Raw genomic sequence first — 25,156 nt, 5'->3', positions numbered from 1 at the left:
AGTCAATGTTCAGTCCTGCAGTCAGTCCCGCATGACCCGCGGTGGACAACAGAGACTTTCTCTTTTAGTGACATCTTCAAAGGGCCGCTAGTTTCGGGTGGGCCGTTACTTTCGGGGTTCAATAGGAAGGGAAAAAGATTAACGTTACTTTCAGGAGCTGTTATTTTCGAGGGGGGGGGGGGGGTGGGCGGGGCGCTGCTGAAAAAAATCAGGGCTTCAACGGGATTCGAACCCGTGACCTCCGCGATACCGGTGCGATGCTCTACCAACTGAGCTATGAAGCCACACATTGGGAGCGAGGTCAGTTCATTGAGTTCATATCTTCCCGTCAGGATCTTCCCGGGTTCGAATCCCGTTGAAGCCCTGATTTTTTTTTTTTTTTTTTTTTTTTTTTTTTTTTTTTTTTCAGGCTTCTTCTTTCCAACTGCTTAAATTGGACAATTTACTACGATGATCATTCTTCACTTTCATCTACAACCGCAGTTCAAATATGAATTATTTCATATATACTTCACATCATTTCACTCCTCACGGGAAGATATGAACTCAATGAATTGACCTCGCGCTCCCAATGTGTGGCTTCATAGCTCAGTTGGTAGACCATCGCACCGGTATCGCGGAGGTCACCCGTTCGAATCCCGTCAGAGAAGCCCTGATTTTTTTCAGGCTTCTTCTTTCCAATTGCTTAAATTGGAAAATTTACTGCGATGATCATTCTTCACTTTCACTCATAATCTTACGTAAGTTTCATTTTCCTTTCAAACACGGCTTCCTTGTAAAGTAGGTTTTTTATCATTTTTCTTATTGCTGTAGTTATTAGTGATTTATTAGTTAGGTAGTCAGATTAATTTAATTTAATATTGTTAAGTCGTGAAGGAAATACCGCGTCTAAATAAAGATTTTACCTTTTCCTTTACCTTTACCTTTACTCAAGCTTTCGGGCATTGTGTAATTTTTTTTTTCGGGCAATAAGCCACATAATTTTTCATCGCCCCCCAATCCGAAGGTGCCCGTACGTTACTGCTTATTGCTTAGCCTGAAATATAATAATAACTGTCGTACAGAGCGCTACCAAAGTAAAAGCCTCGTTGAGTTTTGTCGAAGTATTTGCGAAAACGCGCCATCGTTATCATGACCAGTAAATGCTTGAAAACTCCCCATCCCCCTTTTCAACAGTCAAAAAGTGACAACGTGCTCTTAACATCAGTTTTAAACACCGCTAATCAGGGGTGGGAAACAGTAAAACTGGCACAGATCATGGTGTTTCAACAGCAGCGACGACATGTATTACTTTAATGTTAGCGGACCATGAACGCCACATCAATAGCACTGAGAGCACTGAGAGGATTGTGGCAGGTGGAACCAGCGAAGACCTAAGCCTGGTTCACACTTGTGAGATAACCATAACACAGGTGAAATAAGCATAAGCGCAAGCACAAGAAAAAAGGAACATGTTTCATTTTCTTGTGCTTATGTTTATTTCACTTGTGTTACGCTTATCTCACAAGTGTGAACCAGGCTTTACCCACTAGAGTATAAGCACAAGCACAAACATAAGCACAAGCACAAACATAAACATAAGCACAAGTGAAAACAGCCGCGACATAAACATAAGCATAAGCAGAAACATAAGAAGAACAAACCCACTTATTTGTCTTGTGCAGTTTTCACTAGTGACGCGCTCGACATAAGCATAAGCATAAGCACAAGAAAAACAAACAGTTCCGTTTTTTTGTGCTTATGCGTATGCTTATGTCGAGCGCGTTACTAGTGAAAACTGCACAAGATAAGTAAGTGGGTTCGTTCTTCTTATGTTTCTGCTTATGTTTATGTGTATGTCACGCCTGTTTTCACTTGTGCTTATGTTTATGCTGGTTCTTGTGCTTATGCTCTAGTGAAAACCAGCCTTTATGAAGACGTCTAGTTAGTACTGATTTTGTGACCGAATTGAACTTTACAAGGGCATTGGAAAGAGTCTGGAAGAAGTCAGTCAGAAGAATCAAGCTTTCTCCTGTAACCCTTGATATAAAGTTAATGTAATTAAAGGTGTTGAAATGTTTAACTTTACTCTGAGTAAACGTCTGCACTACTTCTGCATCTACAACAGGGGATGGGGAGGGGATCCTGCATCGCGGTTCGCGAACTCTCTTAGAAGACTGGGTTCAAGTTGCATATTCGCAGAAAACATGGGGGCTGAGCAACTGACGAAGAGGGAAGAAGGAAAAAAAAAGGAACCTTGATTTCTGTGGTATGAAAAAAATCCTGTGAAAGCTCCACTTGTTAAAAAAAAATGTAATCTCTTTAATGAATTGCACCTGATGTTTACAGGGCTGGGAAGCTTACTCGAAATTTTTTCCCCGCAAGACGGGGCTTTCACCGCATAGTACTGACAGTAAAAGTGAATGCCCCGGGTATCCCCCAATTTGGGGCGGGAGAGGGGGGATGAGGTTCAAATGACTGGTACATAATTCTTTGACTGATTTGGGACAGTGACCAAGATTTCTTGGTATCCTTAAGATCCTCGCTTTCCCCATTTCCCCTCTCCATTTTCACCCGTGCGAACACTTACCTAGCTAGCAAAAGACATAAATTTATTTTCAAGAAGAAACCATACTAGAAAATTTACACATAGACTGGAAATTACACAAAGACATTCACCTCGGAGACCCAGGAGCGGTGAAAATTGTAGAACCTTTTCGCGCTGCTATTGGCAGTCTGTTTGTCTCTCAAATCAGGGACATTTCAGACTAGAAGGTACTGGGACAAGACATGGATGAGGCACTAACGACTCGAGAAGAAAGATATCTCTGAGTCTCTATACCGCCCTTTTGCGTTTGTGTTCACTGATAAAGAAACGCGCGCGACTAGTGTCCACGCCCTCTCGAAATTTCTCTCGTTCCATTCTTTTGCAGTTTAAGAATGGGAAGCCGATTGAAGGTTATCTTTCCTCGTCTCATTCGAACCATATTCACCACGCGGGCTATGGCTAGCAGAAAAGAGATCGTAGTTCCTCCTGCAATCCCTACTAAACTTCAAGAACTGATTTACGCTTTTCGTGAATCCAAAGCGCTGTTCGCAGCATGTGATCTCGGTATTTTCGGTTTATTACACGAATCCGATGCACCACAGTCAGCTAAAGAGATATCTTCAAAGATGAGTGCCAATGTGGATGCTACAACACGTTTAATGGACACTCTGGTTGTTCTAGAATTGTTAGAAAAGACCAAACAAGGCGAATTGTGGCTGTATTCCAATACCGAAATGGCCAAGGAGTTTCTGATCAAGTCAAGCACCAATTCCGTCGATGGTTACATCAAACACTCGAATAAACTGTTGTACCATCTTTTCGGTAATTTAGAAAGTGCAGTTCGTGAAGGATCGAATCAGTGGATGAATACTTTTGGCCAATCATCAGAAGATATGTGGAAAGCCGCTTACAACACGGAAGAAGACCGCTTACGGTTTCTCGGAGCTATGCATTCAACGTCACGCCATTCCTGTCACGGCGTGGTAACGGCATTTGACTTGAGTAAGTTTCAATCGTGTTGCGACTTGGGAGGTAGGTACTGAGTGGAACTGTTTACGGCCTGTGAAAGAAAATGCATTATCAACAGAGTCTTCATGTCAGCAAGCTAAGAAATCATAAGTAGTGTGTAATGGCTTCGTATTTCACACAAGAGATAACAAGTTTCAGGCCATTTGTAGTTTTTGTGTAACCCTTTAATCCGGTCACCAACGGACCAACGGGGCCGAAAAAATGGGTTTAAGGGGAATCACTCAATTAAGTGTAACAACAGCATCTACATGTATAATAGTGCCAAAAAAAGTCTTCCAGCATGCCTAAATTAAATGTTAAGCATTTCCCAGGTTCTGGAAATTCAAATTTTCCTAGAGGAACATGCCTCCCTGACTCCACTACTAAGTTATGTACCAAACAGCAGCAAATCTGAAAATTTGTGACAAAGAAGAGGATGATATATTACAAGGACTATCTATCAAATCCCGCCAGCTCCCCCCCCCCCCCCCCCTCTATCAATTCATAAAAACTGAATGGTCTCTAAGAAGGTGTCAAATTCAGATGGGGGATTTGCCATTCCCCAACCCCCCCCCCCCTACCCTTTCAGGGCCTCTGAACTGCTAAGCTCAAGCCATCCGTATATTCTTGGGTGGAGGAAGCACTGTGAGGGAAGTGTTTTTCCCAGGCACATGTGTAAATAATGTGTGAGTATAATTAAGTGGTGTGCAGTCACAAAGGAGACATGCTCTTTATTCCAACCCTCACCTGTCGTCTTTGTAATTTGTTCTCTTCAGATTTAGTCTGTGCCTAGTATGCAGGACAAGTTTCCGCATTATTGTCACATGTCTGCTGTACACTAAATGTTGCCCTTTTTATATCCAGGTGGAACAGGAGCTATGGCATACACATTGTGTCAGTATTACCCTGACATGAAGATCACAGTGTGTGAACTGCAGTCAGTTATGGATGTAGCTCATCATTTTCGTCCATCTTCAGAAGATTGCCCCAATCAAGAAAATGTTTCTTATGTTGCAGGCAATTTCTTTCAGCCTAACCTACCCAAGGCTGATTTGTACATATTGTGCCGTGTTCTTCATGATTGGCCAGAAGAAAAACTGGGCTTGATACTCTCAAATGTGTTCAAGTGTTTGTCTCCAGGTATTTCATTTTTTGTTTCAGAAAATATGATTCCAAACCCTTCTTTTGGAAGGATGTTTAATTTGGACCCCCCAATACCCCTCTGGAAATTCTTGTTGAGCTTCATACCTTCCTTTACTCCCCATGGATGAGTATGGATATTTTCTGGAATTGCACATTCAAAGTGTGGGAAACTAGCTAGCTCGAAGGTCTGGTTACTAGAGGATAAAACGTGAAAAAGTCTTTTTCGTGATTAACTTTTCCCATTTGTATTATAGTATGATCTAGCATGTACGCAAGACAATTTTGTAGTTTCAGCCCGAATTTGTCTTGCATCCACATTGGACTACCTTGTAATACAAATAAGAGAAGCTAACCATGAAAAGGGCTACTCATTAGTCTTGAGGGCCTTGTACGCACAAGGTGTGATAAGGGTGCAGTGCACAGGAGAGGCTATGTAAGTTGGACATACCGGTAATTAAGATAAAGGTAAAGTGTGCGTACGACTCAAGTGGCCTATGAGGCTGGCGCTTATCTCCGGTTTCTGTAGCATGAGTTAACGAGGTGTAGTATTTGCACTCCCCATGTATGGGTCACTAGTCCATCACAGGATCCTCTCCCCAGTATTAAACTCGCTGGTATCGATTTATACACCTGGGTGGAGAGAGGCACTGTGAGAGTTAAGTTCCTTGCCCAAGAACACAACAAAATCTCAGTGGCCAGGTCTCAAACCCAGACTGCTCAATCCAGACATGAGCACACTAACCATGCAGCCACCATGCCTCCACACTGGACATAATACTTGGTAGTAACTTGATTTGTTATGTTTTGCAAGGTGGTGGTCTTCTCATTGCCGAAAGGTTCTTGAACGAAAACAAAAAGGGACCCAGAAGTACTCTTCTACAGTCCCTTAACATGCTCGTGCAGACCCATGGCAAGGAACGAACGGCGACAGAATACAAAGAGCTTTTAGAGGAACAAGGATTTGTTGACATTCAAGCAAAACAGCCCGAGTCCCCTTCAGGATATGTTGCCATTTTATGTAGAAAGGCTTGAAGTAACTTTAACTGTCTCCTAGCCTTGTACAATAATCGACTGATGATGCAATAGAGAGCGACAGGAACAGTTGGAATAATTTATGGTAGGAATGGTAGGATCAGAGGAACTGTAAGAATAGTAGGGACAGTAGGTTCAGTGGGAACAGTGGGAACAACAGGAATGGTAGGAACAGTAGGAACAGCATGAACGACACTACTGTTCCCTTTCTTATTACTATTCCTATTGTTCCTCCCTACTGTTCCCCTGTTCCTACCATTCCTCCTTCCCTGCTTTCCTACTGTTCCTTTGTTCCTACTGGTCCCACTAAAATAACAAATTCATAATAAATTTGTATTTCGAGAGGAGGCCTCCAATCACCTAGCGGTGGTTTTCAGGAGGGTCCTCTGAAAAATTAAAGTCCAAAATATACATCAAATGTCTAAAATACAGAAGTAATAAAAGCTAAAAACTGTTCCTCTGTTCCTATGGTTCCAGCTGTTCCTCTGTTCCTTCCATTCTTCGTTTCCTCCATTCCTACTGTTCCTTCCATTCCTACTTCCCCCTACTGTACTTTTTGCCTTTCTTCAAGATCCAAATGTGGGATCCTTGCTTTCCCCATTTTCCCCTCTCCATTTTTCACCCAAGTGAACACTTACCTAGCTAGCTCAAGAGAAATATATTTTCAAGCAGAAATTGTTCCAGAAAATTTAAAAAGTATGCTGGAAATTACACAGAGAAAGGAAGCCCCTTTTTGGGGGGTAAATTTTTCACTAGTAAGAAACGTGAGGGGGGTCAAATTTTATGACACAGCAACGGCAGTCTAACATAATTAAGAATATGGGAATAGCTTGCACAATGGCTGTTTTAAAGTTTCTTTCAAAACAGTCACTGGAAACTAAACCTTCACAATTTTACAAAGTCAGTCTCTTGAATTGGTTACTATTGTGACTGTAATCAATGTTGTTATTGATTGATTTAGTGGAGAGGACTTAAAATGATTGGCTCATGTTAACTGTCTGATTCCAGGTGTCCGATTACAGCCAACTGTCCAATTACACTGTATGATTATAACTTTGCAGATTAATTAGAGCAAAATACACCAGTTTATGCACCAATCACATTTCAGGAAATTGTAATTGTTATGATTAATAAAGGAAAATTTCTCACCGGTAGTTCTTGAAGCGAGAGTGGGGATAACAGGGGAAAAAGCATTTCCTCGTGCAGGCAACAATAATTGCTAGGATTAATGAGCCCAGCGAGTATCAGATGATCAGTAATCGACGATCCAGCCCCGTTTTTGCTGCAGCCTGCAGAAGCCTGGTCGCTCAGCAATCCGGCAAGTCAAAATAGCATCCTTAAATTGGAACGAGATTGTGTAAAGCTCCAGGTGATGAATATGGATGAGAAATCATGCGAAGAAATGTGAATGATAGTTTGAAAACCACCGCCCCTCCCTAGGACGTAATAAAACGATCCGCCCCTTAAAACTTGTAGAACCTTTCCGCGCGTAGACCTTTGGCAGTCTGCGGACCCCCTGTGTTCCTCTCAAATCAGGCAGGGATAATGAGGTGAGACATTTCAGACTAGAGGGAAATAGGACAAGACATGGATGACGCACTATTACATGTGAAGTCTGTGAAGGAGAAGAAACTTTCATAAGACCTAAGAGACTACCCGTGTCCAAGCCCTCTCGAAATTTCGCTCGGTCCATGCTTTTGCAATCTTGGAGTCCAATGGGAAGCCGATTGAAGGTTGTTTTTCCTCGTCTCATTCGAACTATATACGCCACACGGGCTATGGATGGCAGAAAAGAGATCGTAGTTCCTCCAGCAATCCCTACTAAACTTCAAGAACTGATTTACGCTTTTCGTGAATCCAAAGCGCTGTTTGCAGCATGTGATCTCGGTATTTTCGATTTATTACACGAGTCCAGTGGCCCTCAGTCAGCTAAAGAGATATCTTCAAAGATGAGTGCCAATGTGGATGCTACAATACGTTTAATGGACACTTTGGTTGCTCTGGAGTTGTTAGAAAAGACCAAACAAGGCGAATCGTGGTTGTATTCCAATACCGAAATGGCCAAGGAGTTTCTGACCAAGTCAAGCCCCAATTCTGTTGATGGTTACATCAAACACTCAAATAAACTGTTGTACCATCTTTTCAGTAATTTAGAAAGTGCAGTTCGCGAAGGATCGAATCAGTGGACGAACACTTTTGGCCAATCATCAGACGATGCGTGGAAAGCCGCCTACAACACCGAAGAAGACCGTTTACGATTTCTTGGAGCCATGCATTCAACGTCACGCCATTCCTGTCACGCAGTGGTAACGGCATTTGACTTGAGCAAGTTTCAATCTTGTTGCGACTTAGGGGGTAAGTACAGATTGGAACCGCTTCCTTCGTGTTACAGATATTAAAGGAGAAACAGAGCCTTTCTGTCAGCAATGCAAGCCAAGGAATCATAAGTAGCGTTATCAGCAAAAGTTAAGACCTTTTTTTTTTTTTTCAAAAAATGATTTGTTTCTGGAATTGCCATCTTCTGGCTGGCCCCATCTTTTTGCTCCCATCCTTCAGGTTTTTCCAAGTTTTAAAAGCTAACACCATTTATAGCGGTTAGAGGAGGATTCAGACCATTTTACGAGGTTTGATCTCAAAACTTTTTCCGACCCTTGGGGCCACAAACATGTGGGAGCCCCCAAAAAACTGATGAAGTAATTTAAAATCAAGAGTCACTTGGAATTGTTCATTTGTTAATTTCCTTTGTTCCCTTTTCTTTCATTCTCTCTCAACCAACCAACACACTTTTACAAGAGAAGGTGCAATGGGAAATGAAACATTTTTAAAGGTTTCAGGCTGATAGTTGTATATGATGACTTATGTTTCTAACCTGTTTTACCCTGCATAGCAGATGCAGGAGTAACAAAATAAAGCATAAAGTAAGTTCATTTTTTTTGCTGCCTTTTGTGCCAGCCATTGCTATGGGGATAAATGGGACAGTAAGTTCTTTTCTGGGCCTAGTGGCATGAAGTGGCAATGAGTATTTGCGATTCCTGTTGTGTATGTCACATTTCGACAGGTTGGCTTAACTGAGGCCTGGGGTTAGGGTAAAATTCTGACAAATGAATAGTGTTGAAACAGCGACATGCAGGCTGTTGAAATGACAATGAATGACATGACGAATGTTGAAATGAGGTGACTGACACATTCAAAAATCATAAGAAAAGGTTTGAAATTTAGATAGCAACACGTGGTAGACCCCGCACCCCACCACCACCACCACCACCACCACCTCCCCACCTTGTTCCTACCAGGACCTCTAAACCACTACGCTTTAGGTATCCATATATTCCTGGGTAGACTGAGGAGGCACTGTGAGGAAAAAACAAGTATCTAGTCCGGGACATATAACTAATATATGCATGCATCTGCCCAATCTCCCTCATTTGTACCTGTCAGATTTAGGTACTACACTTTGTGCCTGGTATCCAGGCTAACTTCCTATGTTCTTGTTATATTTGCTGTACATAACATGTTGCCCTTTTTATATCCAGGTGGAACAGGAGCTATGGCATACACTTTGTGTCAGTATTACCCTAACATGAAGATCACAGTGTGTGAACTGCAGTCAGTTATGGATGTAGCTCATCATTTTCGTCCATCTTTGGAAGATTGCCCCAATCAAGAAAATGTTTCGTATGTTGCAGGTGATTTCCTGCAGCCTGACCTGCCTAAGGCTGATTTGTACATATTGTGCCGTGTACTTCCTGATTGGCCAGAAGAAAAAGTGGGCTTGATACTCTCAAATGCATTCAAGTGTTTGTCTCCAGGTATTTCATTGTATTGTTTGAGAAACTATCCACACCCTCCCCAAATGGAAGGGTTTTTGGTTTAAACCCCCTATACCCCTCTGGAAATTTCTGTTTAGCTTCATACTTTCCTTTAAAACTTTCGGCTTTTGAGATACCCCACCCCCTTGGATTGTCCAATGACCCTCCATGGGCAGGTGTGGATATTTTCTAGTACCACACAATTCAAGGCGTGGAAAACTAGCCAGCTCAAAGAGACCTTGGGTTATAAGAGGTTAAAGTATGTCTCACCAATTCATGTAGCATTGAAGGTCTTATCACTCAAGGTATGTAAAGGGTGCAATGCATAGAAGACACAATCTGGCTGTTTAAACAATTTTGCCTTATTGCTCTGCGGTGGATATACTCTACAAAGCTTTGTACAAGGAGGCTTTGCCCAGAGGTCAAACTCTTTACCCTTTTGTTTACCATTCTGACAGAAAAGGTACCACTTTCCTTTACCTTTGATTGAAAAAAGCTACCCCTTTCACGTGCGTACTTAAGACCACTGTATCCCTTTTCTAAAACCCTTAGAATAAAGTTAATGAACAATACTACGGGAGAACATTAGGCATGTTAACCACGAAATGAGGTTTCATTTATTCATTTCCTGCTCACGTTATATCGAAACGTCAGATTTTCCTACCCTTTCTTGTACCCTGAAGGCTGAAAAAAGTACCTCTTTTGGGCGAGCCTCCCTGCATAGGGCGTTATGGGGTGTACCTCCTCCCCACCCACCCACCACCACCACCGTATTGCTCAGGCCATTATACTTGGTAGTAACTTGATTTGTTGTGTTTGTTAGGTGGTTGTCTTCTCATTGCTGAAAGGTTCTTGAACGAAAACAAAACAGGACCTCGAGGTACTCTTCTACAGTCCCTAAACATGCTTGTGCAGACCCATGGCAAGGAACGAACGGCGACAGAATACAAAGAGCTTTTAGAAAAACAAGGATTTGTTGATATTCAAGCAAAACAGCCCGAGTCCCCTTCAGGATTAGTTGTCATTTTAGGTATAAAGCCTTGAAGTTACTTTGACTGAAAAAGAATTGCTCACTGATATGCTTGACACTAAGACAAGGTCACAGCAATTAAGACCTGCTTGAAATATCTGGTTTACTTTACTGCGCCTTTCAATAACATGCGGACTCTAAAATTTAAAGCTCAACCGACAAATGCGTTTTTCGCTACCGTCAATCAAATATTCGGCGTCTTCTCCCAGATTCCGACTACTGCCGAGCCGGCGGCAATCAATCAAATCGTTGAGCACAGTTCAGACAACATAATCGGAAGCTGGGAGAAGCCGCCGAACATTTGATTGACAGTAGCGAAAAACGCATTTGTCGGTTGAGCTTTGAATTTTAGAGTCCGCATGTTATTGAAAGGCGCAGTAAAGAGCAAGGATTAACTTAATAGTATAGCTTCTTAAGGTTTTGAAGCCACTGCAGTAACCATGTACGATCAAGGATCAAAGTTGATCGTGACCGGTCAAAAAATACTGAAATATTTAAAAGACTTATATGTTCACCAAATATGGTTATGAGCCGTACTTTTATTATTCTCGTATTGGGGAAATGTTGTTCGAGGTCGTCATTTTTGCAGAACGAGACCAAGCTAGTTCAATAAGGTATTTGTTATAATGGCTCTTTTTAATCTGCTGATAAATTGATGCGTCTCCGCGATCCATTCTCGGTAAACGCGCGCGCGAAATTAAAGGTAAGCATTTATTTACTTTTCTATCGTCGCTTTTGTGATCATTTAACTGAAATCGGCCTCCAAACAAGAAGGTAAAAAGATTTCTATTTAACAGAAACCTGTTTATTTTGTGCAATGAATTGAAAGAAACAACTCGCCGAAATTAAAGGTTTGTTTTCAATAGTACATAAGCATAACCATAAGCCAACATAACCAGACGCAGGGGCGTAGCTAGGGGGGGTCCTGGGATGCCCGTGATCCCCCTTTTGTAAGCCTTTTTTTAAGCAAACAGCCCACAACAGGTAGCGAAAACGCCATGACAATCTGCTGAGTACCCTTACTTGGACACAGTGTGATCCCCCCTTTGAAAAATTCTGGCTGCGCCCCTGAGGCGCAATAAGTTGCTGATAAATGGAACCTTTTGATAGGGAAATTTCTCTACAAAAGGCTACGTATGTGGCTTATGCGTAGTAAAAAACAGTCTTAATTCGTGAGCGGCCCGTCTTAGCGGCCTGCACTGCAATAAGGGAACCAATCAGAAGCTTCCTTTTCGTCACGGACCAGTTCAGCCATATTATAAACGAAAATACTGCAAGGCCAAAGACTGGTCAAATAACGTGTAAAAGAGCGGAGTTGCTTTACAATATTTCACCTGGTCAACACCAGCCTCTTTCAGGTTTATTGTTTTTCCCCGTCTTGTTGGTGAACAATCTAACCTCTAAGCTTTTCTTTTTCGCAGAAGTAGAACGCTTGCTGTTATGCACCTTTCGTCTTCAAAAGTAAGATGTTGCAGGTTTTTAGGACGTCTTGTTGGGTCCTTCTTCGCGTTTCGCTTTGGAGTACTGAAGCATTTTAACATTTATTTTTCAACTGGGATTTTGTAATGCCGTCGTGATCGGCTCCGGCATATTTTACTTCAAGCTCAAGTTTATGTTTTTGTCCTCACGGTTTTTGTGTTTATTTCTTATCTTACACAATTCACGATAGCTAGTTTAGTTATCTGTGCTGAGAGTAGTCATATACGCTCGTTGGGGCCGTAACCAATCAGCGTGCAGGGATCATACCACGTGACCACTTTTTTCCCATACATTCTCTTAAAATTTAAAATCCAAGATGGCCGATATTCGCGAAACCTGGCGCATGCGCAGATGGGACAACCTGAAATCGAGGTTGTGACGCGCATGTCCAAATAAGGCGATAGCCAATCCATGAGATCGAGGTTGTCCCGTGCATGAAATCGAGGTTCGGATGGGAATAAAAGGGTTTGCGTGAGTGTCGAGTGAGTATTGTTGTTTTGAGCTAGGCGACTAGAAGATGTCTTCAGAGGAGAGCGAGACGAAGGTGGAGGTTTCTGAAGAGGAGAAGATAGAAGAACTTGCCGCGAGGGTGATGGATGCTGTTCATGACGGTATTCTTGGAAAGATAATGAAATGCGCCGTTTCTCACGCTATGGATGTCCTCCTGAGGAAAGAGGTGACGAAGCTGGCGGATGAGGTGATGAGGTTCAGAAAAATGCTGTCTGAGAAGATGCTTGCTGACCAGTCCATCTCGTTTAAAGACCCCGTGTGTTTGGAGAAGTTGCCGGAGGGATTTGAGGACGGATGGGAAGCGTGGAAGAGCAGTTGGGACAACAGAGACGAGTTGGCGTACCGAGCATTTGTCAAACAAATTGTAAAAACACCACCACCACCAGAATCAGAGGAGTGAAAAAAACATTTTTATTCATGCCTGTCACTAATAAAGATCCTTTAACGAGAGAATGTACATGGTTTGTTGCGTGATTTTTTCATCGTCTCTATAGGGAATAAAAAAGAAAAAAGAATTTTAATGCCCCGACCAGGAATCGAACCTGGGTCTTTGAGGCCACAACTCAACGTCTTAACCATTAGACCATCCAAGCGCTTACCTCTTTAGGACTTGGTTTTGGGATTGTCATCGGGAGGCAGTCCGAAATTCACGGCTTTGCAATGAGGGCAGAGTCTTTCGGAGGGTTTCAACCGCTCAGTGTGGAGCGCTTTGCAGGTTCCGTGAAAGAATTGGTCGCAACAGGGTGTCAGGAGGTAGTCTCTGATACTGTGTTTGAAAGTGTATCCTTCCTTGCACCATAGACATAGGGGGTTAGGAAATCGAGACATGGAGTCTGAAAAAATAGAGCAAAAACAACTTTTTATTGGTCATTCTACTTGGTTTACAGGGTGGGACATGTGCACGGTCCTCTTGACCGGCGCCCTCTTTTTCTTCGGGATAACAATCAATGAACGATTTCACGTGATTGACACGTGACAGGGCCTGGTTGTAACCGTTTCCCAGGAAGACAGGTTCGTAACATTCGGTTTCCAGATTGTGGTACATGCCGTAGATGACCCCGCAACAGGTGGCGTAGACGCACCCTAGTCCCCATTCTTTTCTGAGTGGTCCCGTGATCGCGCGTACGAATTGGGTGTGGGTTCCATTTCTGCTTAATTCTAGGATCGGTAGGCGGCAGCAGGGTCTCAGCTGTTTGCATACGTGGCAGTGAAGGGGTGGTTCCATGGCTAAAAATGAAGCAATTGTCTGTAAGTGTTTCGGACCCAGTCTATATGAATCACCAAATCATTGGTGTCGTCCTCATCAAGGACCCCCAACCTCTCTTCCAGCCCCAAAAGATCTAGTTGGTCCCGGGCCACCTCGATAAAACCTAGAAGTTGTTCTAGGTCCCTGTACAAAGGGGTCTCTTCTTCTTCGTCGTTCATCCACTCTCTCACCCGCTTTTCCCAGGTAGTCAACTCTATGTGACACTGCTCTAATACTTCCATACTCACTTGGTACCTTGAGGAACCACACCAACGAGAGTATCCACAGTCTTCTATAGGCGCTCATACAAGTTGAAAAATAACTCAGAGTGAAAAGTGAACGGTCCAACTCGCTTATTTTATACACACGGTATAATGGTGTCCAGTCTCCTACCGTGAGTGGGTGTGGTAGGGGGATACCCCCCTATCCCCTGGGTCTGAGGTAACACGTGACTTGGTCTCGATCTGTGATTGGCTGGACGGATCTTCATAAGGCGAATCCGCGTCGTCCCCGATCTTCACTCTGAGTTTTAAACTTGTATTGAGCGTCAATATGGCCTTGAGGGAGAGATACCTGCAGAACGATTTCAGACCTAGAAAGCCTGATACTACGTATGAGGAAGCCATTGATCAAATGCAGACACCCTGGACCCGATTTTATGAGGACATGAACTTTCCCATCCGGGATTTGTTGGTGGGCCGACGATGGCTGACTCAGCTCAAAGACTCCAGCCAGCTCGAGGTGATGCTCCACCAAATCTTGTTTTTTATGGACGAGCAGAGGGAGAACTGGACCCGAAGTATGTACCAGTACCGTAGAATCGAGAAGTGTTTTAGCCGGACCTTGTTCAACTCGATCCGTACTATATATAAGAACCTTGTATGGGACCTTAAAGTGAAGCCGCCCGTGGACCGTATTACGTATCACCGACTGATGCTGTGTTACGGGTTTGAGCCCTTTCAGTCCACGTGGACTAAGAGACAGAAGAAGACAGCGAGACGCTATGTTCTCACAATTGACTTTTATTATAGTACTTTCAACCATTGTGATCAAGTAACGATGCGAGCCATGATCGACGCGGAGGACAAATTACCCAACGTGTAAATAGTGTGAAATAAAAATCAGAGTGTGTTTTTACAAAAAACTGTGTCTGTCTTTTTCTTAGTTTGGGTCCTGTCCATTGATCAGTATGGCTTCGGCGACTCCTCGTGGGTATTCGTCGATCCATTGAAAGAACTTGCAGGTGCGCTTGGGACACTTGAGATAGAGCCTGTCTGGGTTGGACTGGGAGTGGGAGGTGGCTAAGACCAGGGACTTGCTGCATAGACATCGGAAACGAGCCGGGTCGATGTTCCTGTAGCAGGGGTGGGTCTGTTCTTCGACGCGTCTCAGGTAAGTGCCCACCTCTTTGACGCCACAGGTCACATAACACTTGGTGTAGAATCTGGAAGAGGGGCATCGGTAATATTCCCAGGTACCACCGTCTGGGGTTCGCACGCTTCCATATTCCATGGGTACCATGCAACGCGGGCAGGTGGGATCTTGGGGTTTCAGTTGGTTCAGGAACTGATCGGGGTTGAATTCCTCCAACACTTGGACTTCGGTGAATTCTCCTCGGTCATCCACTTCAGGTGATACTTCTACGAGGTCGTCTTTCTTGAATTTGTCGAGTCCCATGGCTTCCAGGACTTGCATGGTTCGAGGAGGTGACTCTCTGATCACGGTCATGCATCCGCCTTGAATGGCAGGTAGCTTTGAGTCTGTGAAGATAGAGAACGAGTTAGTATCCCAACAAGGTGTTTTCACGTCGCATGGTTTCTAGGATGTGGGTGGTTTTTCGCACGTTCTTGGGGGTCAGTCTTTGCCTTCGCTTGTCATGGTTACTTTTCATTTGGCATTTAAATTCTTGGCGTTGGATCGAAAAGGCGCTCCATGGTCGCGAGAAGCCTTTGAGAGGGACGGTGGTCCAACTGACCGAGTCCGGGGTGATCTCTTTGAAGAGGACGCGTTCGTTGAAACGTAGTCTGGCACGAGGTTTTTTGAATAACCATCTATCTAAGGTGGATTGTAGTTGTTTACCTCCTACTTCTCCTTCCACTCTCTGGGGCAAGAGCAGTTTCTTACGCGCCTCCTTCTTTTTTCTTTTTTTACTGTCGGGTTCGACGTGTGAATCCATGACGACTTCTGCTGAAAAGTGACTCGTGATGGAATGCGTGGTTCGACTTTATGGACGTTTTTGACGACCAATCGGTGCCGTGTGGTGTGATGGGATCATGTGACGGTCTTCGTTCCGATTGGCGGATCTGAAAAAGGGCGCGTGATCCGGGAAAGTACGGAGTGAAAAGTGGATCCACAGCGCGGGTATAAAAGGAGCCCGTTGGACGCAGCGAATCAGTCTCGACTTGCTCTTGACGCGGTGATGACCTGTAGTATTTTGGATGCGAGAGACGTGCAAGAGATCCTTGAAGATCTTAGACAACAGTTGAATCGAGCTTCTGACGTTTTGGATACAATCGAAAAAGAAGGCGAAAGACCGTTACACGGGAAGATAATTGAATTGGAGTTACGTCTTGTCTCTCCTTTGTACTATAGGCTCCAGAGGCACTTGATTGACTGGGGCGACCGTAGTTGCTATCCTCATTTGTCTGGCTTGGAGGTCACCAAGTTGGCAGATCGAGAAGGAAAGAAGTTTAACGAGTTTGTCTGAGGGCGTCAAGATGACTTACTACAGCAACTCGAACCAGATTCGGGACCTCGTGGAGCAGATCGTGGATCAGAAGGTACACACTTTAAGAGATCTCGATGCCATTCCGGATGTTAGAGTGGACATGTACATTTTTGACAATCTCTTCGAACCGTTAGGTCAAATACCCGATAGTCTGTGGTCTTTTGAGCTCTTGATGAGACGTCGTCCTGACTGGGGTGGTACGATTTTGGAGATGATGAAGAAGAACGAACACGTGTTTTTGTTCTGTGGTGAGTGGTGTCGCGTGATGTACAGAAGTGGTAGCGGTCAATTCAAATTCATTCATTGTCGGGATCCCACCCTGGACGCCGAGCGTGCCTGTTTTATCGCCACAGATCACCTCACGTACATGATGAGCGATGTCATCCGTGATCTGTTTGAACCCTTGCGGTTCGCTCGCGACCTGTCACGACGGGTGAGGGAGTCGGACCAGAGTCCCAGGGTGGAGGAGATACTGACTTTCAACAGGTGCGCTCACAAGGAAACGTGTCTGAAGTTGGAAGAGTTGATCTACGATATCATGCGTCAGCGTGATCTGTGGAAGGATCGGTTTTTCTTCCGTGCCCTTGAAGCGGATGAGGATGACCTGTGTGGTGAGTGTAGAGAGAGTATGCGCCAAGCATTCTATGTGAAGGGGGACGAGGAGGAAGCCCTGAAGTGGAGACCCGGTAAATGTGATTGGAGAAATTGTAAATATTATGCCATGGATACCTATGAGGAAGACTGTGATAATGAGTACGGTCAGGAATGTAAGAACACGGGATATGTTCAATACTTTTCAGATTCAGACTAGTCTTTTTTCGCCTTCTTTTTCGTGTTATCCAATCAGAGTCGATTTTTACGTAAGAACCAATCAGGCACGACGTTTTTTGTACATATAAGAAAGTGTGAATAAAGAATTGGGTTCAAATCATTATGTCTCATGCTTTGAGTTGGTTGATCTCGAGAATGTGTACGACCATAGCCGATCGATGGTGTTGGACGACCTTGTGTTCCAAGTGCACTAGTGTCTACGAGCGATACGGTAAGGGTGAACCCATCCCCGACCATTTCAGCGATTCGCCCTTGGAGGTGTTTGACTATACCGACGTCGAACCCAACGTGATGCGTTTTGTCGTTTATATCTTGTGGTTGAAACGGCAACCCGATTCATTTAAGAAGTATCTCGAGGTACGGGAGCAACGTTTCGAGTTGTGGAGACAGTGCGTGTACAAACTTTATCGACTATGAAGAAGCAAAAGCCGCTTTCGACCGGAACGTTACTGGGACGGTATCGGGATCCTTCCAGACCCGGTAGTCTAGGCGGTCTGACGCGATTCGCCCAGGCCAATAAGATCTCGGTACGACGTGCTCGCGAGGTCTTGCAACGGGATTTGGGGTACACGCTGCACAAACCCAGACGTCGTCGGTTTCCCACGGTCCCGGTGGTGGTGTTCGGCATCGACGAGCAGTGGACGGCCGACCTGATCGAGGTGATCAATATTTCAAGGTACAATCGAGGGTATCGTTATCTCTTGACGGTGGTGGACGTGTTTTCCAAGCACGCCTGGGTCCAGCCCTTGAAGAGCAAGACGGGTAAAGCGGTGACGGAAGCCATGGCCAAGATCCTGAAAGGAGGTAGAAAACCCATCAATCTCCAGACGGACGACGGGAAGGAATTCTACAACAAGACGTTTCAGGATTTGATGAAGCAGAAAGGCATTCATCATTTTTCGACGCGCGGGGATACGAAATCCAGTGTGGTGGAACGGTTCAATCGGACCCTGAAAGAACGTTTGTACCGATACTTCACCGTGAAGAATACGATGACGTTTGTGCCCGTGTTACAAGATCTGGTCCGAGGGTACAATCGATCGTATCATCGCAGTATCAAGATGGCTCCCGATCAAGTGACTTTAGCCAATAGCGAGGACGTGTGGGAGACTCTTTACGGAAAAAAGAAAAAAGGGAAATTGAAGAAACCGCAACTCAAAGTCGGGGATCGTGTGAGACTGAACAAGAAGTTCCGTCAATTCAAGAAAGGGTATTTACCCGGTTGGACCGAAGAGGTGTTTGTGATACGCCGAGTGCGTCCTGGGAAGGTCACCACGTACAAGGTGGAAGAATGGGACGGTACGGCGGTGGAGGGTACGTTTTACGCGCAAGATTTGCAAAAGGTGGACGTGAAAGACGACGATCTGTTCCGCATCGACAAGATCGTCAAACGAAAAGGGGATAAAGTCTTGGTGCGTTGGAAAGGTTGGCCAGTCAAGTACGACAGTTGGGTGGATAAAAAAGGCTTGTACGTGACCCAAAAGCCCAAGACGAAAAAATGAAAGACTCTTACGTGCAGTTGATGAGCAATGCCAGCACGAGCGAGTTCACGGACAACAAGGCCCACAGTTTCAAGAACCGTCTGCCGTATCCGCTCCTGTTTGAATCCGACAAGGAATGGAAAGTGGGATTGGCGAGCGTGTCTTACCCGATTCCTCCGTCACGACCGCATCAAGTACCAGTCCCTCAGGCGCACGACTTTGACGACGACGACTACGTGTTCGGTATGGATTGGACCATTGAAACGTTCAGGTTGCTAGACGACGGGATTACGTGGAGTCCATATCGTTACCCCGTGACATTTTACGTCAGCGGAAAGGAACTGAACCGTGACCGACACAAAGTGACGAGTGGCAGATCTCTCATGCAATACCTCATCAACCGTTTTCACGAACGCCTGTATCATTACATGGATCACGCCAACGAAAGTCTACGAGCACCGAACGGGAAAAAATACTACCCCGTGTTCCGATGGGAGGGGAACGATTTGATTATCGACAACACCGACACGTTCCTCGACGAGTCCGGAGACAGAAAACGTCCCAGAGTGTATTTTGGTCCTAAACTGGTCAAGAAGTTGGGTTTGATTCGCGAGGAATCGTATTACTCCGTTCACTTGAACGTGAATATGCTCAAGATCTTTCCCAACGACAAAGTCCCGTCTGATTTCAAGAAAGACTGGACCAACCATGACAGCAATCGATCTCGCGAATTTTGGAATTTGGACAGCCACGGGACGTTACAGCTCAGTCCCTATTGCAACTGGCGCTTCAGTTACTTGGACGCGGAATACGCCAAGACCTACAATCGTGGAGTCGTCGTTCATCCGGACCTCCCTCCGCCTCGGAGTCCCATGTACCTGTATTCGAATGTGGGTTGTAGCACCATCACGGGGAATCGAGTCACGGATCTCTTGAGAGAAGTCCCCCACGACTCGCTCAAGACGACGTACGAACCGACTCAGACTCAATATAAACCCGTGCGCAGCAACGTCTTGGATATAGTGGAGGTGCAATTGGCCGAGAACGACGGAAGACTGGTGGACTTTACCTCGGGCGTGACCTCGGTGACATTACACTTCAAGTATGAATGAGTCTGTCGACGACTTTTACGTGCAACTGATGAGCAATGCCAGCACGAGCGAGTTCCCGGACAACAAGGCCCACAGTTTCAAGAACCGTCTGCCGAACCCGTTGCAGTTGAGAGAGTCGGGATGGAAAGTGGGTATCAGCGACCTCTCGTTTCCGTCCGCGACGCGTAAGATGGACTTGAAAGATTCTCTTCTGTTTGAAATCTGGTGGATCGATATGGTGAACGCCTCCATAAACCTATACAGCCGGGTCTCTTCAGCGACGCGAGAAAGCGATTTGGAATTCACGCCGAGGACCGGTACCGAGTTGATGAACGCGATACGAGATCGATACCTGCATAGGTTGAGATCTAGAACGGATGCCGACGTGACGATGTACAAGAAAAAGAGCAAACCCGACGATCCCACCGAATTGCTGTACACGGTCATGCATCGGGCCGAGCATGGAGAATGCGTCCTGGACAATTCGAGAACGTGCCTCAGCCTCCTGATCAACGGTAAACGCGTCTACCCGCAAATGAACATCGGCATCGATTTGGCCAAGAAGATGAAATGGGTGAAGATGGGAAGATTACAGAACGGACAACCGGGTTACGTCTTGGGACCCCACCTGAGGAAAGAATTTCCCAAGGAAGTCGTACCCACGGCCACGGACTTGATCATAGCTCAGAATGACGGGGACGAGACATTTTACAAGATCGACCCGGACACCTTACATTTGAGTTGTTTCATCAATTGGGTGTTCACGGATTTGGATCGCAGTTACGAAGAGGCGTTCGGTCACGAGCGTCGTTCCTTGTTCGTGTATTCGAATGTGGGACAGAGTATGGTGACGGGAAATCAAGTCACGGACATGTTGAAACAAGTGCGTTACGATCCGGACGTGATCGACCTTCAACCGAGACACATCCTATATCTACCGGTGCGCACGACCTTTTTGGACATTGTCGAGACGCAGGTATCTGAGAACGACGGACGACTGGTGGACTTTGCGTCGGGCGTGACCACGATCACGTTGCATTTCAAGAAAGGATGAGTAATTTTTACGTCAGCTTACCCAGTCACAGTGGTAAGAGCGAGTTCCCGGACAACAAGGCGAACCATTTCAAGATCAGGTTACCACGTCCCCTACGCCTGAATGGAGAAGGAGGTTGGAAAGTGGAAATGAGTAGCATCGCCATGCCGGATGCGCACGTGACGTTGCCTTCTTTCACCGCTTCTGAGGATAAAACCATCTTGTCCTCCTTCTCATGGAGACGCATAGAATCGAGTAGTTTTTACTCGTTTGGAGAAGCTTACTTTGACACGGATGACCTCAAAGAGGTATTTTACAACGTGGACGGTGTCGGATTCATGAAATCCATGATCTCCTTTTTCACGCGACAACGCATCTTCAAGAACTCCGGACCCAAATTGGGAGCCAAATATGTCACGAATGATGGGAAGAGAAGCTACGTCAAGTTCAAGTGGGAAGGTGATGAACTGGTCACGGACAACAAAAACACCTATCGTCCTGTCACGCATTTCCCCGCGTTCCACGTCAATGTTGAACTGGCTTTAAAAATGGGATGGCTCAAAAAGAACAGTAGTGGTTACGATCTGGGACCTAACTTGCAGTTCGAACTTTTTGACGATGTCGTTCCGGACATTAGCGTCGTCGGGGACGTCCACGACAAGGAAGGATCACCTGTCTTTTGGGGTGTCATCACAGATAAGGGAGGAAATGGAGATTTTTTAAAACTCAGCATCTATTGCAATTGGCGTTTTCTAAACCTGAACAAAGCGTTCGAGGTGGTGGTGGGAAGCAGTTCGCGTTCCTTGTTCGTCTACTCTGACGTGTGTAGAAGTGGCGTGGTGGGAAATCAAGTCACGGATGTACTGAGAGAGGTCAACTTGATTAGAACAGGTGCGGGTGTCCAGTATTTCGAGCCTTACCACATTCAATATATTCCCGTGCGCAAAGACGTCATTGACATAATAGAGGTGCAAGTGGCTGAGACAACTGGAGAACTGGTGAGATTTGGACCTGGCAATACGATCGTGACGTTACACTTTAAGAAAGAATGATCGGGGGAACGTTGGTACGATTTCATCCCGATAAAATGAGGCAATCCGGAGACGGATTCGGCATGGCTTGGAGAGGTGTCAAGAAACGAGGTCCCGGCATTCTCCGAGACTTTATCACCGAGGCGGCCACGGAAGGTCTGAAAGGTTTAAATTCGGGCGGCAAGGGAGGAAAGCCCAATTGGAGAGGAGGTCTCGCCGGGGTCAAGAGAGGAGCGACACGGGCCGTGAAACGTAAAGCGACGCAAGAGATCAAACGAGCGTTGGCGAAAAAAGTGAGAAAAGACCTCTTTGGAGTTTGAATCCCATTTACTCGAGGCGCGTGAGACTTATCCCGATACGACGAACGTATAAAGGCGGATCGATCTTCCCGTCCCGATCAAAACGCCCGAACTATCGTTGGGTGCAGTCGGCCCTGAGAAGGAGACGAAGACGACGACGACGTAGACGATGACGGACCTCGTGGCTCATGCCCGTTCGGCGGGGGTTCGTAACCCTCGTCTGAACATGTTCAGTACCCCTCCCACGGATGTCAGCATGTCGTCTCGACGTTTGGTGAGAATCAACCCGTTCAATACGGGGATCAACCCCGTGACCTTCCAAGTCGATCCACAAGAAGACTTTATCGACTTGAACGAGAGTTTCTTTGAAGTGGAATTGACCGTCAAGAAAAGTAACAACACGAATCTGTTGACAGCGGATGTCCTGGGACTCGCCAATAATCTGGCCCACACCCTCTTCAAACAGATCAATGTGAGATTGAATGGGACTCTCATCAGCCCCCAGACGGATACTTACCACCTCAAAGCCTACATCGAGACCCTGTTGAACCACGACCGAGACGACGGTGAATCGATCCTGACACCCAGCGGTTGGTACAACTGTCTCGGTGTACCCGACGACGGAGATGGCGATGAATTGACAGCCAATGCGTTGGATTTTGGTACTCCTCATGCTGAATATACTGTTTTAACCCAAGATCTCAAGAATTTGGTCCAGGGACGAGCCCAGTTTCTGGACGGAGAAGCCGTGACATTGAGGTTCAAACCTTTCCTGGAAGTGTTTCATCTCAGCAAGTTACTGTTACCTGGCGTGCAGATCCAGATCGACATGTACTTCAATACCCCAGCTATGTGGACCATCCGATGGGACGGTGTTAGTACTCTCAGACTGACTGAAGCCGACGTGAAAGTGAGATTGTTCCTGTCTCAAGTGAGAGTGACTCCCTCGGTGTACCGAGAGATCATGACCAGCCTGAAAGGAGGAAGAGTGGCCACTTACCCCACGGTGAGAGGTGAAATTCGCACTTACTCGCATCCCAACGACAATCGTCATTTCGAGTGCAGCAATCCTTTCCACAGTAAACTACCTAATAGACTCGTGGTGTTGTTGTTGAAACAAGCGGCCTTCAACGGAACCATCACCGAGAGTCCGTTCAATTTTGGAAAATTCAATCTGGCTTCCATCAAACAATTGGTGAGAGGTGAAGAGTACCCCTACGAGACCTTGGAGCTCGATCACGATGGGGACAGTAAAGATCAGAGAGATTACTACAGATTCCTCCAAGCCTCAGGAGCGTTGTGCAGGGGAAAAGGAAACATGGTCCGAAAAGTGGATTGGGGGGACGGCAAGAGATGCAACATGTTTGTATTTGACAACACGGCCAATGGATGTTTGGACAGTCCAGTGTTGAACCCCAAGCAGGAAGGTGAACTGCGTCTGGTGATCGATTTCGGAGCCAATCCGGGAGAAAACCTGACTATCTTGTTGTACGGCGAATTCGAGAATTTGCTGGAGATCAACGAGAACCGAGTCGTCATCTACGACGTGTACCAATGAGAAGAAAAAATGGAGAAAGTAGCCTTGAATAATATACAATTGGATCATTTGGCCCGGACGAATCCGTCCCTACGCTGTGTCTTTTACGGCACGGTCCCTTGCGATCGGCTTCCCAGGACAGTCCCTCAAGAAGGACCGACCGCTTACATCGTGAACACGGACCCTCACGACAAACCGGGCGTGCATTGGATCGCTTTGTGGGCCGACAAGAACAGGTGCGAGATCCTGGACAGTTACGGTCTACCGTTGGACGCGTACGGAACCGCCGAACCGATCCAAGAATGGTTGGATCGTCATTTCAAGTACCAGATTCACAACGGCAAGAGTCTGCAGTCCCTGTTCAGCCAGAGTTGCGGCGGTTACGCCCTGATGTTCCTGATCGACCGAGCCGAAGGTCGGGACATGAACGAGTTCTTGAATCGTTTTAAGAAAAACGAGTTTGTGGAGAACGATCGTAAAGTAGGACACATGGTAGAACGTCTGATCGTGGACGAGTTGGCCTGGCGCAAGATTTGTAAAACCCCGTGTCACCAGGACACGAGCGGTTCCTCCCGAGGAGTGCGTCATTTGTTATAAAATAAGCTGTTCGAAATAAAAGAGGTTCATTTTTGAAAAAGAGGTTGTGTGGTAGTCATGGCTCTTCAGTTTCAAGGGCATAGACATTTGGACGACGTGATAGCCAGGTTAGAAAAACGTTATGGAAAAGCGGGTGGAAAGACGCCTCAACCCAGTGAGGCTCATTTCAAGAAAAACCAACCGCCAAAACGACAACTCAATCTGAAAATACTTCAACCCGCCAGAAGACAAGTGTCTTTTCAACCGCCGTCCGTCCTGGACACCGGTGCATTACCGGCGACTGTGACCACGCGTAGGAAACGCAAGAGAGCCGCCCCTGCCATGCCGAAGCTTTCCGAGAAGGAAGATAGGAAAAGAAGAATGAAAAAGAGGCATTGGTACGAAGACAAGTTCGGAGACTTGAGTAAATTCGCCAAGAAAAAACCTCGAAAAAAGAGATCGGCGTCTGCCAAGAAAAAAGGACGTCCCAAGAGAGCCGCTGCCAAGAGGGCCATGGCCAAGATCAGGAGTCGGGCCAAGAAAAAACCCATCTGTTTCAATCGTAAGGTCACCCTATTGGGTCTGTTGAGACGCATCCCGGCCGTCAAGACCCTATTGGCCAAGTTGTTCGGATAAAAACGGAACGTCTCGAGATCATGGAACGACGCAAAGCGTTTCAATTTCACACGCCGTCGAGTTTGTTGATAGCGGGTCCGTCGGGGTGCGGCAAGACGGTGTTCACCACCAAACTGCTCTTGGAGAACG

General features: G+C 45.8%; 5 protein-coding genes and 1 long non-coding RNA gene across 6 annotated transcripts; 5 read left to right on the top strand and 1 right to left on the bottom strand.

Moving 5' to 3' along the window:
- Nucleotides 1–2,574: 2,574 nt before the first annotated feature.
- Nucleotides 2,575–7,074, bottom strand: LOC149103452 (uncharacterized). The gene is made up of 2 exons (XR_016201921.1): nt 6,860–7,074; nt 2,575–3,587 (listed from the first exon to the last, which is right to left on the bottom strand). It is a non-coding gene; the product is annotated as an uncharacterized LOC149103452 (long non-coding RNA).
- On the top strand, nt 2,920–6,166 carry LOC110042917 (putative bifunctional dTTP/UTP pyrophosphatase/methyltransferase protein). Its single transcript, XM_020748299.2, has 3 exons — nt 2,920–3,559; nt 4,400–4,675; nt 5,490–6,166. Exons 1-3 carry the CDS (start codon nt 2,920–2,922, stop codon nt 5,708–5,710), a joined length of 1,137 nt encoding a protein of 378 aa, XP_020603958.2. The 3' UTR covers nt 5,711–6,166.
- A 255-nt stretch (nt 7,075–7,329) lies between the features above and the next one.
- LOC110043035 (acetylserotonin O-methyltransferase-like) lies at nt 7,330–13,053 on the top strand. Its single transcript, XM_020748441.2, has 3 exons — nt 7,330–8,065; nt 9,244–9,519; nt 10,343–13,053. Exons 1-3 carry the CDS (start codon nt 7,402–7,404, stop codon nt 10,561–10,563), a joined length of 1,161 nt encoding a protein of 386 aa, XP_020604100.2. The 5' UTR covers nt 7,330–7,401; the 3' UTR covers nt 10,564–13,053.
- Nucleotides 13,054–16,454: 3,401 nt separating this feature from the next.
- On the top strand, nt 16,455–17,323 carry LOC149103451 (uncharacterized). Its single transcript, XM_089273536.1, has one exon. It carries the CDS (start codon nt 16,502–16,504, stop codon nt 17,321–17,323), a length of 822 nt encoding a protein of 273 aa, XP_089129662.1. The 5' UTR covers nt 16,455–16,501.
- A 1,436-nt stretch (nt 17,324–18,759) lies between these two features.
- LOC149103450 (uncharacterized) lies at nt 18,760–20,018 on the top strand. Its single transcript, XM_089273535.1, has one exon. The coding sequence runs from the start codon at nt 18,842–18,844 to the stop codon at nt 19,934–19,936; it is 1,095 nt and encodes a 364-aa protein (XP_089129661.1). The 5' UTR covers nt 18,760–18,841; the 3' UTR covers nt 19,937–20,018.
- Nucleotides 20,019–21,630: 1,612 nt separating this feature from the next.
- Nucleotides 21,631–24,529, top strand: LOC149103449 (uncharacterized protein F54H12.2-like). Its single transcript, XM_089273887.1, has one exon. It carries the CDS (start codon nt 22,448–22,450, stop codon nt 23,834–23,836), a length of 1,389 nt encoding a protein of 462 aa, XP_089130013.1. The 5' UTR covers nt 21,631–22,447; the 3' UTR covers nt 23,837–24,529.
- The last annotated feature ends 627 nt before the right edge of the window (nt 24,530–25,156 follow it).

This window comes from Orbicella faveolata, unplaced genomic scaffold, assembly GCF_042242905.1.
Source record: "Orbicella faveolata isolate gen_17 unplaced genomic scaffold, um_ofav_v1 contig_35, whole genome shotgun sequence".
NCBI classification, from domain to species: Eukaryota; Metazoa; Cnidaria; class Anthozoa; order Scleractinia; family Merulinidae; genus Orbicella; species Orbicella faveolata.
The sequence above is the reverse complement of the archived record's forward strand: the minus strand, read 5'-3'. Positions and strand labels throughout refer to the sequence as shown.

Coding starts and splice junctions, on each gene's coding strand:
- LOC149103451 (XM_089273536.1), top strand. CDS start 16,502: ATGACTTACTACAGCAACTCGAACCAGATTCGGGACCTCGTGGAGCAG.
- LOC149103450 (XM_089273535.1), top strand. CDS start 18,842: ATGAAAGACTCTTACGTGCAGTTGATGAGCAATGCCAGCACGAGCGAG.
- LOC110043035 (XM_020748441.2), top strand. CDS start 7,402: ATGCTTTTGCAATCTTGGAGTCCAATGGGAAGCCGATTGAAGGTTGTT. Junction 8,066..9,243: donor ATCTTGTTGCGACTTAGGGG/GTAAGTACAGAT, acceptor TTTTATATCCAG/GTGGAACAGGAGCTATGGCA. Junction 9,520..10,342: donor ATTCAAGTGTTTGTCTCCAG/GTATTTCATTGT, acceptor TGTGTTTGTTAG/GTGGTTGTCTTCTCATTGCT.
- LOC149103449 (XM_089273887.1), top strand. CDS start 22,448: ATGACGGACCTCGTGGCTCATGCCCGTTCGGCGGGGGTTCGTAACCCT.
- LOC110042917 (XM_020748299.2), top strand. CDS start 2,920: ATGGGAAGCCGATTGAAGGTTATCTTTCCTCGTCTCATTCGAACCATA. Junction 3,560..4,399: donor ATCGTGTTGCGACTTGGGAG/GTAGGTACTGAG, acceptor TTTTATATCCAG/GTGGAACAGGAGCTATGGCA. Junction 4,676..5,489: donor GTTCAAGTGTTTGTCTCCAG/GTATTTCATTTT, acceptor ATGTTTTGCAAG/GTGGTGGTCTTCTCATTGCC.